This window comes from Ochlerotatus camptorhynchus, unplaced genomic scaffold (genome assembly GCF_037179485.1).
Source record: "Ochlerotatus camptorhynchus isolate MF236.1 unplaced genomic scaffold, CSIRO-AGI_Acam_v1.1 ptg000055l, whole genome shotgun sequence".
NCBI lineage: Eukaryota > Metazoa > Arthropoda > Insecta > Diptera > Culicidae > Ochlerotatus > Ochlerotatus camptorhynchus.
The window spans coordinates 1950654-1968612 of NW_027040545.1; the positions used below are offsets into that span (position 1 = coordinate 1950654).

The 17959-nt window shown below is 41.4% G+C and overlaps 1 protein-coding gene across 3 annotated transcripts in view; it reads right to left on the reverse strand.

The window, feature by feature from the left end:
- Window positions 1-17959, reverse strand: part of Vrp1 (Verprolin 1) — a 30353-nt gene that overhangs the window by 6781 nt on the left and 5613 nt on the right. For 2 of the 3 annotated variants that reach the window (XM_065239468.1, XM_065239466.1), the window contains exons 2-4: window positions 9306-9671; window positions 5308-5594; window positions 5183-5241 (exon numbers count right to left, since the gene is read on the reverse strand). In XM_065239468.1, coding sequence (XP_065095540.1) covers window positions 5183-5241; window positions 5308-5594; window positions 9306-9660 — 701 coding nt within the window. In that variant the 5' untranslated portion in view covers window positions 9661-9671. Of the gene's footprint in view, window positions 1-5182; window positions 5242-5307; window positions 5595-9305; window positions 9672-9737; window positions 9844-17959 lie in introns of those variants that run through there. The other variant, XM_065239467.1, reaches the window with a different exon arrangement.

Here is a 17959-nt window from a genome sequence, read left to right on the forward strand (position 1 = left end):
ATACACCCGCCTGAAACACGAAGCAGCAAAGGTCGGACTGGTGGTGAGTGCGTCAAAAACAAAGCACATGCTAGTAGGCGGAACCGAACATGACAGGATTCGTCTAGGAAGTAATGTCACGATAGACGGGGATACTTTCGAGGTAGTGGAGGAATTCGTTTACCTTGGATCCTTAATGACGGCTGACAACAATGTGAGTCGTGAAATACGAAGGCGCATCTTCAGTGGAAGTCGTGCCTACTACGGGCTCCAGAAGAAACTACGGTCAAAAAAGATTCACCCCCGCACCAAATGTACCATGTACAGAACGCTAATAAGACCGGTGGTCCTCTATGGACACGAGACATGGACTATGCTCGAGGAGGACCTGCAAGCACTCGGAGTTTTCGAGCGACGTGTGCTAAGGACGATCTTCGGCGGTGTGCAGGAGAACGGTGAGTGGCGGCGAAGAATGAACCACGAGCTCGCTGCACTCTACGGCGAACCCAGCATCCAGAAGGTGGCCAAAGCCGGAAGGATGCGGTGGGCAGGGCATGTTGCAAGAATGCCGGACAACAACCCTGCAAAGTTGGTGTTCGCTACTGATCCGGTTGGCACAAGAAGGCGTGGAGCGCAGAGAGCACGATGGGCGGACCAGGTAGAGCGTGATCTAGCGAGCATTGGGCATGACCGAGGATGGAGAGCGGCAGCCGCAAACCGAGTATTGTGGCGTACTATTGTTGATTATGTCTTATCTTAAATGTGATGTTGTACAAATAAATGTATGTATGTCAAATGATCTCCGAATAAACGAAGATATAAGTAAAGTCCTCGTGATATTTTTTTTTCAAGACTATAGGTTGATTATACTGTAAATCTCCAACTATTCAAAACTACTAATGACGTCTCTCAGATATTCTCCATGACATGAAGAATTTAAAAGATATTCAGATATCCCTGTACATATTTTTGAAAACATTGTTTGCATTATTCATAATCAACATCAAGAAGGAGCTCAAACTTTGAAGTCACAACCATCATATCTATAGCAAAAATCTTTAAGTATCTGCTTGAAATTAAAAAGCCTTCGGAAAGCTCCTTCGATTTCAACATGTCTTCAACAATCTTCACAAAACATTAAATGTCTTCAAAACGTGAAAAAATATCTTCGAAATTAAGCCATATCTTCAAATCTGGCATCCCTAATTTCTATAGGTACGCAAAATTATGCCGAAAAGCTGTTATCAGTTTTGCGTCACAAAACGAAAAGAGAAATAATCGCTGCTCATTTCAGAATTTCCTAATTGGTGTGAATTCAAATATTGTGATTTGAGTATTCTATGCGTGAACCCGTGAATGCGTGAATGCGTCGCCTTAACCTCAATCTACCTTTTTCAACAATTCTCAAAACGTAAACAAATAAAACAATATAGATATCAATTAATACAAATCAGTGAAACTAGACGACCCTGTGCTTTTTGAAAATAATTAGAATGTAAAAATTATTCTAAATAACGTTTTCAAAGTTGGTTAAAGCGAGATTACGCGACACCACTGGCGTGAACTATGATTCTGCTCTATCGATTGCTTAAAGTAAAACCAAGTTTCATCAACTGAGTGAGAAGTTAATAGCAAAAGAACAGTTTGCATAAAAAAAAATGAGCATGCCAACCCTGGAGTACGGTTAACTGCTTCAAGTGTACCATTTTACCTAATATTAAGCCAAATGACCATTATACCAAACAAATTTTATGCACGTCACACGTTGTTATGTCAATCGTGGGGAACATGTTTTATAGTGCTAGTCTAAGTCTTGTCTAAGTCTTGGGATTTTAGTCTACACCTCAACTTCGGAAGCATTACGAATTAAGGGTATTACATACAGAATCCAAAAATGGCCGACATTATGACTGATATGCCCTATAACTTCGAGATTTCTGAAGCATAAATCTCGAACACTTTTGTGATTTTGCTCCTGAGATTGGAACTCCCTGTTTGCTGCACTGAAAAAAGGAGTCCAAGTTTCCAAGTTTTGAGGGAGCTGATATCCGTGCTCATGAAATTTCGAGGTATTACTGGGATCAATCAGAAATAAGGTTTCCACAGCTATTCACCTTAAGTAGAGATGCCTTACACGTGAGTTGTAGAAGTCTTATGGGACTAAGCCTAGAGGCATTTAAGTTGATTTCAGAGACGATATGATCTAACTCCAAATAGCTTATGAATCGACACCTTTAGTCCTTATGACAATCTTATGAGTTAAGTTTAGATATTTATTGGATCAATTTCAGAGCCCTAGCGCATTTTCAGCAGTTTTATGGATTAATTTCAATGACCTTATGTACTAGCTACGGAGGCCACACACGTACTGTTCAAAGGCCTTACGCGTCTACTCTAGAGACCTTGCCGTCTAAGTCTAGAGATCTTATGGGTCAAATTCTGCTAATGTGCTAATATTACAAGTTATATAAAGAAACTGACGACTTCTGTTAGGAGCAATGGACTCTCAGGTAAATATGTTAAGGATGAAGAAACTCCAAGGGTCCTTACAGCGTCACACACCTTACGAACTAAAACTAGAATTTTTTTATGTCATGATATCTTACGGTTTAACGTAGGTACAATAGCTTATATGATAACCAAGGAGGCCTCTAGAATCGAGCTCGAGTTTAGATAACTAATACGTCAACTCTGGGGAAAGTTCAAAAGCCTTACGTCTAAGCTCTAGAGACACAGAAGATTGAGTATATAAGCCATATTGATCACGCCAGAGGCGTTGTGTAGTAATCAATGAATGATATATAATATGAACAAACTGCAAGTGCCCTTCGGGTTAAGCGATTAGGTCGTATTAATGAACTTAAGGGTAACTTCATTGATTTTATGGATTAACTCTAGATAATCTGCAGAATGTTTTCCGTTCTTCATTATCGATGACCAATAGCTGGTTTGAAGGTCTTACGGACAAAGCTAAAACGCCTAAAGAAAAAGTTATCAAGAGAATTCGAGATGAAGAAACCTGGACAAGGTACGGTGTTTTCTTGGACTAAACATCAACCGGGATAGAGCGGGTGGCGTTATGACAATCGACCAGAACTACTACGCGAAGAAGATTGTACAACGTTTTGATATGGCATATTGTCGGCCTTCTGCTATTCCCATGGACCCTCATCTGAAGCTGCTCAAGTGTGAAGATGCGACACGGTTCACGAAGAAGCCGTACAAGGAGCTGATTGGGTTCTTAATGTATCTAATGATTACATCTAGACCTGATATCTGCGCGGCGGTAAGTTATTTTGCGAGTTTCCAGTGCAGTGCCACTGACGAGCATTGGGCACACCTGATGCGGAGTTTGATGTACCTGCAAGCTACCGTTGACTACAGGTTTGTTTTCCGGCGGTCAATAGAATCGGAAATACTTTCTGTGTATGTGGGCGATCTCGTGGGCAACCAGGAAGCAGACATCGGTGACATTGTCAACAACTGGGGCGGAATTCATGGCTCTTTGTCAAGCTAGCTGCGAGGCGATGTGGGTGGTGAATCTATTGAAGATGCTTAATGTAGCAATTGCCTTACCGGTATATGCGGACAACCAACCGTGTATTGCTATCTGCGAAGAACCAAGGAAGCATATCGACATTCAGTACTTTTTCTTACGAGACCTCATTCAACAAAAGCAGATCAAGCTACAGTACCAACCAACCGAGAATCAATTAGCGGACATAATGACAAAAGGACTTCCGGCCCCTAGATTTGCAAAACTGCGGATAATGCTGGGATTAATCAATTGAGGCGGGATGTTAGAAGTACAATTGATCACTGCAATCTATGAATATACTATAGTATCAAGTCTAGAAAATAAAACTTTCATTCCTTTGTCAACCACCAAATAGTAAAGGTGTATTTAGTTTTCACTCTGTTAAAAGCTCTTGGGAGGAATGGAGCAAAGTAAAATAGCGTCAGGTCCGTTAGAGCGACGACGAAAGAACGAATTTTATTCAAATAGCTCATGGCTAACTAAGACCTATATTATTTCTACACTGCAGCTCTTCACGTTGCTAAATGCACCGCTTCAAAAGCCAGTCAACTTGAGAGACGTTACGGGTCTTTGTAATACACCGGGATGATCCATTATGTACGTCACACGTGGGGGTAGGGGATGACGTTTTGTTTATTTAAAAACGTGTGAAAAGCTAAGCATAAGACGAAGCACCCTCTCAGATTCCAATGAAACTTTGGGGCGTTTAAATACTTCGTCTAGCCATAAGGTGAGAAGGGGCATAGCGAACTTCCTGTGATCGCTATTCCTTATTTGATGATACGTGAGAATTATTACGCATTTCGCACCAAACTAGAGCAAACAAGCGCGTTTTCACAACTGGGGAAATACAGCAAAATTCAACTTTAAATATGACCATCGAACAAAGACACAGCTATTGAAAAAAATAGGCCTGAGCACCACTGCTCTAGAACACAACGAAATTGTTGACAATATATCCATATCTCGAAATTGGAAATACCATTGCACTGCGAGATATAGAACTGAGTAAAAGTTCTATATCACAATATAGAGAATTGACTGTACTACAATAAAGTGCAGAAACCTTCTGGGAAATATAGGGGAAAACTGGAATCAATTTCCATTATTCTTTAAGTAGATCCTTTCTCCAGGTCTTCAACATGTTTGGAATGATTTTCTGAAGGATTTCTTCACCTACATATTTGCCAAATCCCAATGATTTAGTTTTGCCGAATACCTACAACCATTTCTTTCAGCAGGTACCTATAAGAAATTGTTTTTTTTTTCTGTAATTACGTCAAATCTGGTAAAGCTAAATTAACATTGCTTCAATTCAATGCTATGCAACGATTACTTCCGGTGATGGGCGTTCGGGGTTATGATGTTTGGGACAGGTAGTGTTTGGAATGATGTCAAAAAGTCACATAACTGTGATCGCCTCCATTGTACGCATCTCTTCTGTAAAACAACACAACACAATCTAGGGTAGATTGCAAGCTACTTAAAAAAGGACTCCACTTATCACTCCAGATAAATACGATTCTACCTATTCTATCAAATGCCGAGCAAGCTAAAATCACGCAAATTACGTAACACAACACACGGTAGAGCAGGGAAACCCGCCTATTACTAATAGCTGAGATAGTGTAGGGTTATCATGCGTACAAAGAGCGGAAACCGTACCTTTTTTGACTGGAATAGCTCGACTTCCCCAGGGTGTTGCTCGATGAATCATTGGCGTTCTAAAAAAAATCAAATGAAACAGCATTTATCACCGATCTGACATATCAAATAAAGTAAATACACACCTTCAACTGCAGGGGGGGTTGCGGTGGGGGTCCTCGATTCGTCCGCAGATTGCTCTCCGTCACCGGCACCTGGTTGATACTGTTGTTGTTGTTATTGTTTACGATGGCATTGTTGGTACTATTGCTACTGTTCTTTTGCTTCTTGAGCGTCAATTTGGCCGCCAGCTCGCCCTGAAAGTCGATCACAGCACCCCCACCACCCCCTCCTCCTATCCGGTTGTTGCTTTTGATCGTATTCTCCGGTGAGGGAGACTTATTATTAGTTGTTGATTGTGCTGGTATTGTTCCTAGGGTAGAGCAAGAATGAAATGCAGAACGTTCTTATCAGTTTCGATTTGTTTGTTTATAGAAGTTGTAGCAAAACGGTTGGATCATAAGGAACGCACATGTGTTTGCACGAGTGAGCAGCTGGGCAGAGCACGGAAAACCACGAGACGGGATAGATTGCACGCCGTATGAATCATTCACCTTTAAAGGGTGGGCATTTAGTTGTACAGCCAATCACTGTTTTGAGAGACCGGATGATGTCAGTACCATGGCTCCTAGAGTGTCACAGGAGTTTGTAGATTTGTTAGTCGGGAGCGTAAAGTCATAGGAAACGTTCCTGGCAGTTTTATAATAGCAATGGGGCTTAGAGATAAACCAGCAAACGGCTAAAAATCTCTCTAATAAAGTAAAAAAATGCAATGGGGTATAAGTGACAAATTGGAAGGCCACCCTCATCTTGCATATTCAATCAACCAGCAGCCAAGATTTCAGAAACCACGAACTTTTCCGAAGTGCCCGTTTATAGGTCCTTAGGATTCGTATAGGTTTCCAGATCCACACGATCGTTCAGAAGATTAGACCTCAGAGAAAGTCGTGGAAATTCCAGAAAAATTAGGGAACCTCAGAAAAATTCAGAGTACTTAAGAGTTGTTCAGAGAACTTAAACAAAATAAAAGCTTTGAAAACATAAAAGTACACGGTCGTTCAGACCGACTCGAAATTGAGTCGAGTCGACTCAATTTCGGCAAAAGTGAGTTGAATATTCCGAGCTTTTCCAGGAAAAAATTTACGAATATCAAAAAATCGATAGAGGTTTCACACAGTACATTAGTATACTTTCAGACTGAGTAAAAGTTTTATGGATTTTCTTCATATTCGAGAAGTTTTGCCTGGTTTTCCATGGCTTTTAAAAGGAAAATTCAACTCACTTTGGAGTAAATCCACTTTTGCCGAAATTGCGTCGACTCGACTCAATTTCGAGTCGGTCTGAACGACCATGTACTTTTATGTTTTCAAAGCTTTTATTTTTTAAGTTCTCTGAACAACTCTTAAGTGCCCTAAATTTCCTGGAATTTCTACACGACTTTCTATGAGGTCTCCTAATATTTTTAAAGGTTTCGAGAGTAGTATCAAGGTTTCCTAAACTTATTGAAAGATCTCTAAACTTGTTTGAAGAAATCTTAACTACTTTGTGGTTCATTTGATCTTCTCTAAACTTACTCAAAGGGTCACTGAGGCTCCTTTAAACGCCTTCCGGAAATTTCTAAACATCAAGTAAGTCTTTTTGAGATCAAGAACGCGATTATCCATTTCAAAAGGAATCTGACCATCTATGCAAAAGAAGCCCTGCGAGAACTGCATCCCATCCTCCAAGGGCTGCTATTTTTCGCTGACATACGTTTTCGAAACCTTTATTGGAACCAAGATATTCCATTGTTCGTCGTATTCGCGTCAAGAAATTGCAAGTTGCTGGACCTGATACTTGGCTACCTACACTCGAATCCAGCCAGCAACTACAGCCGATTATCTTTTATCACAAGTCGGAGGATCACTACATTTGGACACTTCAAACAGGTTCTACATAGGACTAGTTTATGTTGATCCCCATCAAGCGAACCGTCTTTGATTGAAACTACAATGCAACAATAGCACGGATGCATGGATTCATTTGGACTAACTTGGTGAGATCGTATCTGATTTTATCTATTATGATTCTCTTAAATTTGAAAAATTCTTCCCATCCCATTTTTTGTGTCTTTGAAATCATCTTTGAACGCCAAATGGATTGTCTGCCCATTTTTGAGTATCTGGTGGAACTGTAAATCATATATTTTAAAACATTATATTATATACTGGATTGGGGGGGGTGCAGTCTAAGGGAATCAAAGGATTTGTTGACTGGACGAGTCCCTTGTTACGTGTTAACAACCATCTGGTCGTTTGTCTTCCAAAGGTCTTCAATGAAGCTGATTCACCCTGCTGCAATAAACCATCAAGCAGAACTTTACAACCGGTAAAGTATCTGCAGACATTGGTCATCCTTGCACTGATGGTGGGTTCATTCACATCACATCACATCAAGTAAGTCTTTTTGAGATTTCTTAAGCTACAGTCAGCTCTGCACAACTCGATGTCCACTAATTCGATAATGTGTTATAGAACAATAGTAAAAATGAATTTCATGGCTTCTGTGATGGTGATTTGTTGTGGAATTGTTATTCTATAACTCCATGGTCTCTTCAATATTGAGTTTTAGAGTGTAAACTATATATTTATTATCTCTGTGCTCTCTGAATTTCGTTGAGCATCTTTGAAATCCACTAGGGTAGTGAACCGATACATTTTTCAGTCTGTTATCGTTTATACCTGTTCTTCAGTAAGGGCCTCAGATAGCCTAGTCAGTGAAGGCCCGGTATTACCAAGCCGGAGGCGCGGGTTCAATTCTCATTTTGGTCGAGGAAATCTTTCAGGTTGGATAGTTTCTCAACTTCTCTGGGCATAGAGTATTAGACTGATGCAAAATTTGACTTTTTCGCTCCACGGTGCTTAAATGGTTTCAAATCGGGTCCTGATTAGCCTCCTAAAGTTACAACTCATTTGGTTAGAAACAGACTTCGCACAAGCCATTTGAAGTTTGCATGTAAATTAGTATGGGAAATCTCAACTTTTTGTTCATTGCCTTCTAGTCTTTTTCCATATTGAGCTGCGAAACAGTTCGATAGCCATTCTTATAGAAAATTTTCTCAGTTACAACTTTGCTGAAGATTGTTTCTATGTAAAACGAGACAGGAAAAAGTTATTAATTATTTAAGAGATTGGTAAACTTATGACATGATCAAGCAGCTGCTCTGTAGGCAACACTGTATTTTGCAGTGTGACATAGTAGCCATGATTTTTGTGTCCTATTAAACGCCCCAGAAACACCAATGTTGCCTGCTGAGCAGTTGATTGAGCATTATCATAAGACATCAGCGCATTGAACCATTGATAACTTTCGATCCTTGCATTTAATCAAAAAATGGTCTTCAGAAAAGTTGTAGCTGGGAAAATTTCCTACAAGTACAGTTGAAAGTTTTTGAAGTAGACCGATATGGTGAATTATTAGACAGGCATGAACAAAAATCTTGGTTTAACCATAGTAATTCCCATACAAACTTCAAATGGTTTGTGCCATCTCAGTTTCTCACCAAATGGGTTCTAATTTTGAGAGGTTAGTCAGGATCCTATTTGGAATCGTTTAAGTATTGTGGAGCGAAAATTTCAAATTTTGCATCACTCTAATAGAGTATCATGGTGCTTGCCACACAATATACAATTCTATACATTGGTTGGCATCAAAAGCTCTCAATTAAAAGCTGTGGAAGTGCATCTGGACCACTTAGTTGAGAGCCGGCAAATCGCTTGGAATAGAAGCGTAAATTAGCCTAGAAGAGAATGTTCTTAATCTTTTTAGGCCACCTTAAAGCCGGGTATATTGTTCAAGGAAACGGTCTAAAGTCTCCTGGTCTAGTCAAATTTCTTGACACGAAAAACAACTGTCTCGATCCTTCTGTGTTTGTCTCCTTACGTCACAATATAACTCGCACGAGTTGTCGCATAAAACAATGAATCACCGCCTTGAACTTGCGAGTAGCGCCTGCAACCATATAGCGCCAGTACCACGTAAGACACTCCCACACAATTCACTTCCTTATAAGCAAAGAACGTATCTTCAATAAATAATGACTCACCTCTACTGCCGACCGGTTTCAGCTTCGGCATTGATGAAAGACCACCAAAGATTCCGCCTAACTTTTGACCTCCGTTGCTATCACTTGCACCCGACACCACGGCGGACGCTGGTCCCCTATTATTATTAGTACTATTTCCGACAGCTGCTGATTCTCCTCCGCTGACCTTTCCCTGAATCACGGGGCCACTTTTGTCCACGGTTATCGTTTTCTTCAGTTTGGCACCTTTCTGGATCGACAACAGCAGCGCATTCCGTCCATCGCCCGAGCCTTGTCCGCCACCAAGTTTCATCGCCGGCGGCGGCGGTGGACCCGGTGGCGGGGGTGGCCCCGGCGGCGGTGGCGGTGGAGGCATTTTTCAGGAAGCTGAAATGAACAGAGAAACGACAATTTAATTAGATTCGCATTTTTATCCTACATTTCGAAACTCACTTATCAATCTAACTGAACCCATTATCAATCAACACTCATCGTTATCGTCGCCAATCAGCACACAGACACCGACTTTTAGTCGTCGCTTGATACTTAGGCTGTGAACCATTTGCCGAGTTAAATTTAACTCGTGGTTAAAAGTGACATTTCGAAAGTTATTTCTTATGTTCGAAAATCCCCGTTCTGTCGATCGACCGGTTTTTGAGCCACGGTCGTCAAAATTTAACTTCTTGTCTGTCAGAAGTAACCACGCTTGGATAACAGGGTTAATCGATAACTTTTCATCTGTCAAATTTTAACCAAAAGTTAAAATAATCCACCAAATGGTTCAGAGCCTTAATACTTTGATTCTTATCGTATGAAACGTAGAACTTGGTCTGAGTGATGTGCAAACCCTTTTCATATCACGACCTTCACTGTCATTATCATAACTATCATCGTCATCATTGCCACCGACAGCGGTAGTGTAGCGCATACAGTCAACTCTTCCTTAGTCGATCTCGACCTAACTCGATGAAAATCTAGGCTACTTCGACCACTTTTCTCTCGGTCCCCTTCAACATCGAGCTAGGGAGAGTTGACTGTAGTAAAAGGCATCATCACCTCAAAAAAGCACACAAACCCCCCGGACTCATCGCATGCTTTGTTTTCATTTTCACGCTTGCACTCTGCTCAACGTATATTTATCTGGCCATCTAGATCTACGCTGAGAAGAGACGCGGCACAGCCACAGCGAGAGAGAGCCGTTTTTCACAAAGTAAACATCGCGGTGAGGGTAATCTGATGCACCTTGCGCGCACACTCTCGCTAACGGGGCAGGGCTCATCGTCAGATTCGGAGACTCCTCTGCGCGATTGATGATCTCAGTCAGATCATCAGACACCCATCCCCGTCCGTTACCTAAACTGTTAGTGGACCATACCATACCAACGCGTAGTCGAGCGCCAAACACTCCGTTGGTTGGCCATTTTTGTCGTCAGTAGCATCAGTATAGATGACAAAATGTAGAACCATATTGCACACGTTGATGACGACCATGACGGTCGACGACGGCGGACCCCAGTCTGATCGTGCAGGTTGAGAACCACCCACGCGCGTGATTACTATCATAATCGTTTTCACAGCCCACAGATAGCGTTAAGCAGTTTTGCTTTTTTGACTGTGCAGTCGCTCGATGTGATTCTTTTCGCGCTCATATCTTCTGTGTTGTGGTTGAACTGCCCAAAATAAGCGGCACGAGGTTGGATGGAACCGCAGCTCGCTCCGTTTGTGGGGTGCGAATAATAAAATTTGGTGACTAAATTATATTTGGCTTTACCATCGTACTGAACAATCGGCGCAACGTTGGAATGTGGAAAATGGGAAGCCATTGTTTTGCTATGGCTTTTGAATTATATACAATCGCGTTGTAGATCGTTTTATAACACCTAGGTTGCTTATAAGATGTGATCACTATGACAACAACTTATTTTAACTAACACACTTCCTGTAATGCCTATTTAGAATTTATTAGTTCTGCTATAGAACCCTCCGAACCGTGAATCTTTCGGTATACTTAGGTTTCATAGAGAGTGAGATACTAACATTTATCTATTCTCTAGTGAGTTTTCGTGAGGATGTAAACAATGGCTTCTTTCACAAATTACTCGTAAATCAAAGTCTATACTCGTAAACCACCAATCCTATCGATCTGGAGAACTTTTTGAGACACTAAAATGAGTTTTGAGGAGAATTTTAGGGGGAAAATTTAAGATTTGATGCAATAGCACTGTTATTGTCCGTTAGGACTCCTATTTAGATTGATGAGAGGCCCCATATCTTCCCAGATTGAATGAATGCTTCTTGTGGGAAGAAGAAGTATGAATGATAACTGTATCGACAACGAAAATGTCATGAATTTTCCGTAGTAATGAGGTACTACGCCATGCACTCAACAAAGGGCATGAAAATGATCATTGTGTTGGTCGCGCTGTGATTTTGACCCGAATAAAAAGAATCAACCAATCAGAAGGAAAATATTGAATTAACAGTACAGACAAAATCCACTTTTAAGAAAGCATTGTAATCTTCACCGGTGACACAGAGCAAAATTCGATTTATAGATTCATAAAAATACTCTTCAAAGCAAAACACTGATAACGTAGAGGTATACTGCTGCTTCAGACGACACAAAGCACCAAATACAACAGAGTCTAAAAATCGCTTCCTATAATTGATATGATTTAATTGCAGAAGGCCAAAACTCGGTGCGCAGATCGATTAATCTTTCCCACGGCTTTATCTCCGATAGTATCAAACAAAACTCGCTACATGTGTACCAATGTCACAGCGAACAGGTCCGGCAATGATAATTTGTCGTCTCATTTATTCACTGTGCTTATGTAACGAAGAGTTCGACGTCACAATCGTCGTGTCATAAGAAATAGCTAGAGAATGAAAGAGACGACAAATTGTCACTTCCGGACCTGTTCTCTATGACATTGCATGTGTGCCACCCCGGAGCATACATAAAAGGTATCAATCAGTCATCAATGAGAACATTCCATAAAAAGTTGGCACCGTTTTGACAGTTGAGTGAACGTCGTCGTCGTCGTCGTAGTTTTTTTTGTTGTTGCTGTTTTCTCTGCTATTTGTATACAAACAATAACACAGTGAGTGACAAATCTGTGCCAGAATCTCTTTGTCGATGCTCGCTCAGCTGATGTGATGGGAAAAATGCGGCCTTCCGGAAGCGAGTGATTGAATGAGTGTGGTGGGTAGAGAGAAATAGTTTACCGATTGATTCAATCAATGAAAAAAATAAATAAATAAATCCATAACCTTTGTGATGAGTAGCCCCATCTGTACATGCGTGTGTGTATGCGGCACCGTTTATTTCGGGTTGTTATGTGCATTTAAAAAGCAACCTCAACAAAGACTTGTTATCTCACTTGGGTAAGGTAGATCGCGTATCGGTATTTCTCTCCAGCATAGATTACCATTTCCCGCACGATGGCGTAGTGGGTCATCGGTGGCCAAAATATGGCAGGCTGTCTACTCATTTTGGTAAATAAAATTAGCTGAGTTCTCCAGGTTTTTTTTCCGGAACTTACCAGAAGCTGTTTTAAATGCATTCACGGCCAATGAGAACGACCCAAATTTGAATTTAGTCAACTCATAAATCACATAAAGTGCAGGAACTCAGCGATGAGTAAATTTGCCTCATGTTTTCCCAGGTTGTTCCAGGAAAAAATTCCCGAATTTGAGAAAAGTAAAGATTGGATTCACCCAGTCTATTGGTACTACTCCGAGACTGAATAAAATTTTCGTCAATTTCCTCATTTTCCGGCAGATTTTTTAGGTTTTCCACAGGAAACCATGAGACAAATTTACTCATCGCTGAGTTCCTGCACTTTTGGCGATTATGAGTGAACTAAACTCAAATTTGGGTCGTTCTCATTCGCCGTGTTTAAAAATATGCTCTTTTAGAAAAAAAAGCCACAAACGTTTTTAAGACATGACAATCAGTTTTAAGGTGTAAAATTTTTCAATCAAAACCATTAGTTGAGGTTTATTATTTAATTTTACTATGTAGGGGAAATGGCTCTAATGTTGGCCTATGGATCTAAGATTGGGCCCATCACTAAAAATCTGTTATATACCAATTTTATCTAGATGAACGCGTCATTGGGACGGTACTAAAATGAATATTGTTGGTCGCAATTTAAAATTTAGTCGATTGCTGAATTTATGTATGGGCCCAAATTAGGGACATGTAGGCCGACATTACATCAATTTCCCCTATAAGATCTCAAAGAAATTCAAACTTTAGAATACCAATTATAAGTTCGAGATCTTCATTGTTTTAAGTGTCAGAATTTAAAAAAAAAAAAGTCTCAGACATTTAATTCATTTCATATTTGTAATCTTAAGAACCAGTGGCGTCGCGTAACCTCACTTTTCACCTGTAAACAAACTTTCAAAACTAGATTTAGTGCCATATTCATACTCGAATCGGTTGAAAAAAAAACACCTAATCTTCTAGTTTACTCGATATCTATCCATTGCAAGCAATATTTTGATAATTGTTTTTGTTTTGAGAGTTGGTGCACAGGTAGATTGAGGTAAAGGGGACGCCACTGTTAAAAACATATCGTAGTTCGGCATGTAGAATATTTCTATTAGTTTTGAATCTTGGAAATTTTCCCATGTACTAAATATTGAATGCAAAATAAAACTTCTTAAATCTAGTTAAAAATAAAATAAAACCTCAGAATTTTAATCTATTTTGAAATCCTTTATAAATTCATTTTTGTGTCTTGAAAAATGGTGTATGCTTAAATTATATTGTTACCCTTGAAACTCTACAGGATGTCTGTATTATTCTCTCTTTTTTAACCATCTCAATATATCCTCATAGTTCATCTTAGATCGCTGTCTTATGCTTCGAAGTGTTTGCCCTTGTTACATCACCACCCTATCTCACCAACATTGTCGTCCACCAACATTGTTGTCCACTGTTGAATGTATATCAATCCATCATCTCTCTGGGACACACGACAGATAGGGTTACCAGCATAGAAAGCTTTGTAATTGAATTAAATTGAATTGAATGCAACATAAAATATGCCTCTTGTCTTACCGGATTAAGAACCCTCCCCAAATAAACAACAAGCCTTTTATCGAAGACAACATCTCCAGAAGACTGGCAACTTTGTCTGAATCCGAGCGACAGACGAAGCGCTGTGCTTGCGTGAAGGTGGAAACAACGCATAGAAAAATTAGCAAATCCACCTCGTTCGGAGCATTTACCTTTGAGCAGCAGATGACGCGATTGTGCCTGTCTCATGCCGGCCGTTTGAGAAAATGGAAGAGTTGCCATTCTTCTTGATATGTTGTCTTCGCTTTTATGCAATACTAGCTGAACCACTATATTGTTTTGCTATGGAATGTCTATATATCTAGGTAAGTTAACCTTGATAATTCGCTTTTCCCCTTCTGTTAAACTTGCCTCTGAAATAAGCTTAGCAAAAATAATATTGCAATCTTGAAATTCTCCGCAGAACAATCCACAACATTTGAATTTTTAATGTTTTTTTCCAGGAATTTCCAGAAGGTTCATTACATACATTTTTTTAAATTTACTCAGCTACGGATACTGGAGTTTTTCAACAAGCTCTGGCTCACTAACTCGTATCAAGCCAATGAAACAACCCGTGAAGTTAGCACGTTCCGGCCATTTCCGGCCAATAGCCTTGACATGCTGTATGGCCAAGGTCCGAATGGTCAACAGGAGACTAAATCATTTCCTTGAAACCGAAAACCTGCTAGACTATCGACAGCACGCCTTCCGTCAAGGGTACGGAACGTCAACTTATTTCGCTACATTAGGGGAGATCCTTAAGAGTGCCAACGATAGCGGTCTCCACACCGAGATCGTCTCGCTGGATATTTCGAAGGCCGTCTTAAAGCAGCTTGTCAACTGGGGCCTGACTGGACCCATGGTCCACTTCATCAAAAATTTCTTGACCGATCGTTCATTCAGAGTCGCAGTTGGCAACACGAAATCTCAGCTTTTCAGAGAAGAGACAGGCGTCGCACAAGGTTCAGTTATCGCCGTTACCCTGTTCCTTGTGACCATGAACGGAGTTTTCGGAGGACTGCCGAAAAATGTGTAAAGGGCGAACACGAAATTATTGCGACACATTCAACAGGGCATAACTTTTTTACCATTGGGTAAAAATCAACCAAATTTTGCATACTTTCTCATTGATGTGTATTGTGTACATGCTGTCAAACTCGAAGTCGCGTTTTTCGATTCAACGAAAATGGAGGTGAACCAACGCGAGTTGAGAGAACAAATTCTTTCCAAACACCTGGAATTTCCTGACCTGTCGCACCGGCAGTTGGGAAAAATGTTGAACATTCACCATTCAACCGTCTCCAGAGTGTTGAAGCGGTTCCAGGAGCGGTTGACGTTGGACCACGGCAAAGGAGCTGGAAGAAAACCGAGACCGGAGAACAAAAAGACGGAGGGAAAGGTGAAACGGATGATTGAAGCAAATCCCAACGTCTCAAGCCGTGATTTGGCTAAAAAGATCGGCATGTCGCAGAGCTACGTCCAGAATGCAAAGAAGAGAGCTGGACTACATACATACAAGGTACAGAACTTCCCAAACCGCGATGAGCGGCAAAAATCGACGGCTAAAACTCGGTTTTTTTTTGGTTTGATTCTAAACATTATAAGAAAATTGGCATGACATTTTCGGTGTCGCAATAATTTCGTGTTCGCCCTTTATGCCGACGATGTACTTATCGTAACAACCGGTCCAACAGCAGTACGTAACAGGGTCAAGCTCAGGCAGCAGTCTCCGCTGGAGAAAGCTGGGCCAGCGCGGTAGGCTTCCAACTGTCGGCCACCAAAAGCGTCAGGTGCCACGTGTCAGCGGGCCACCTATCAAAGTGCAAAGCCAGCTTATACCACAGAAGAATACTGTCCGTATTCTGGGGGTACTTATTGACCGGTCCCTCAACTTCGAGCAGTACTTTAAGGCGGTCAAGAACGACTGCCGCAGCAGGATAGATTTGATCCGTACCATCTGCCGCCCCCACCGGTCTAACAATCGCGACACTCGTTTCCGGATTGCAAGTGCCGTCATCGATAGTCGCCTACTGTACGGTCTTGAGATGACGTGCATCGCCACCGACAAGCTCGTGCAGATACTAGCACCAACTTTAAACACCAACGTTCGGATTGTCTCCGGTCTTCTTCCATCAACGCCCGCCGATGCCGCATGCATCAAAGCGGGTATTCTGCCCTTTCGACATCGTATAACCGACGAGGGAAATAGACTCCTCCGCACGGCTGCCAATTCAGATCTCGCCTCAGTGGCCAAGGTTCACTGGTACAGAGATAAAAGTTGGTGCATACCTCGACCAAAAATCGAGAGTCGGATAAAGAGCACGTTCAAGGCTGGAGATAACTCTGCAGCGCTGAGGAAAACAGCACCCGAACTGCTAGGATCGGACTACCCAACCCATGCCCACATATTCACAGACGGATCGCTTTCCCCTAGCCTGGGCCGGAATAGGAGTAGCGGGAATTTCAGCACCTATGAGTAGCAGCCATACTAGTGCTATCCGATTCGTACAGCGTGATAAAAGCCCTTACATCTGAGACCCCAACTCACCCCTGGATACAGGGTATCGTTGAGGCCACACCCCCGAACACGGTGTTCACCTGGATCCCTGGGCACTGCGGTATCCCAGGAAATAGCGAAGCCGACAGCCTAGCAGGGTCTGGACCAGCTGGCCCTCGTTACACCGACATCAAAGGAACGACGAGCAAGTGGACGGATATGCCGAAACTACGGGACCAGAAAGTGGTTTCTCGTCTTAGGAAAGGCCATACAAGGATCTCACATAGTTTTCGTGGGACACAGTTCTACAGAATGTGCGATGTTTGCGGAACCACTGCATCGGTGGAACATATCCTATGCATGTGTCCGCAATACCAACATCTTCGGGAGCAGTACGCACTTCCCAAGAGCAGCAGGGACATCCTGGACGACGAACCTTCCACTTTAGTAACAGTTTTTTATTTCCTCAAGGACGCTGGACTATACAACAACATTTAGATCCCTTTAACTTTTTCTTTTCGGGACATCTCTGCCGGACGGAGTCTTACTCCTCCTACGGTGGAGCTCTGATCTCGTTCAGAACCCTACATAACCTTGGAGTACCAGATTGCATTATTTTCGTTGTCTGTATTGGTAGTCATTTACTGGAATCTTTTTTATTTGTTTCTCTTTGAGTACATGTGAAATGTAAGCCAACTCCGTAACAAAATTTGTTGGCGGAACCCCCCTCTGAGACCCACTTTTTTATAGAGATGAACTAGCCAACGGCTAAAAATCTCTCATATGAAGAGAAAAAATTACTTGGATTCTCCTTAGAACTCTCATGTAATTAACATCAGAAATGCCTTACATTTCTTCTCTGAATGCTCTTGGACCCTGAATTTCTTTTTCTCTGTAGAGTTCCCATGGTATTTCCTCAGAATTCTCAAAACAAAAATCCATCTCAGAAATCGCCTCAAAATTCCTTTCCAACTATCCGCTGAGTTTGGAGACCTTTAGAGTTCACGGAATTTCCTTGGAATTCTCATCAGAGCTCTCTTAAAAACTTATCAAAACTTATTTTAAATACTTATTAGAATTTGGACCAAGAATCCTCATCCAATC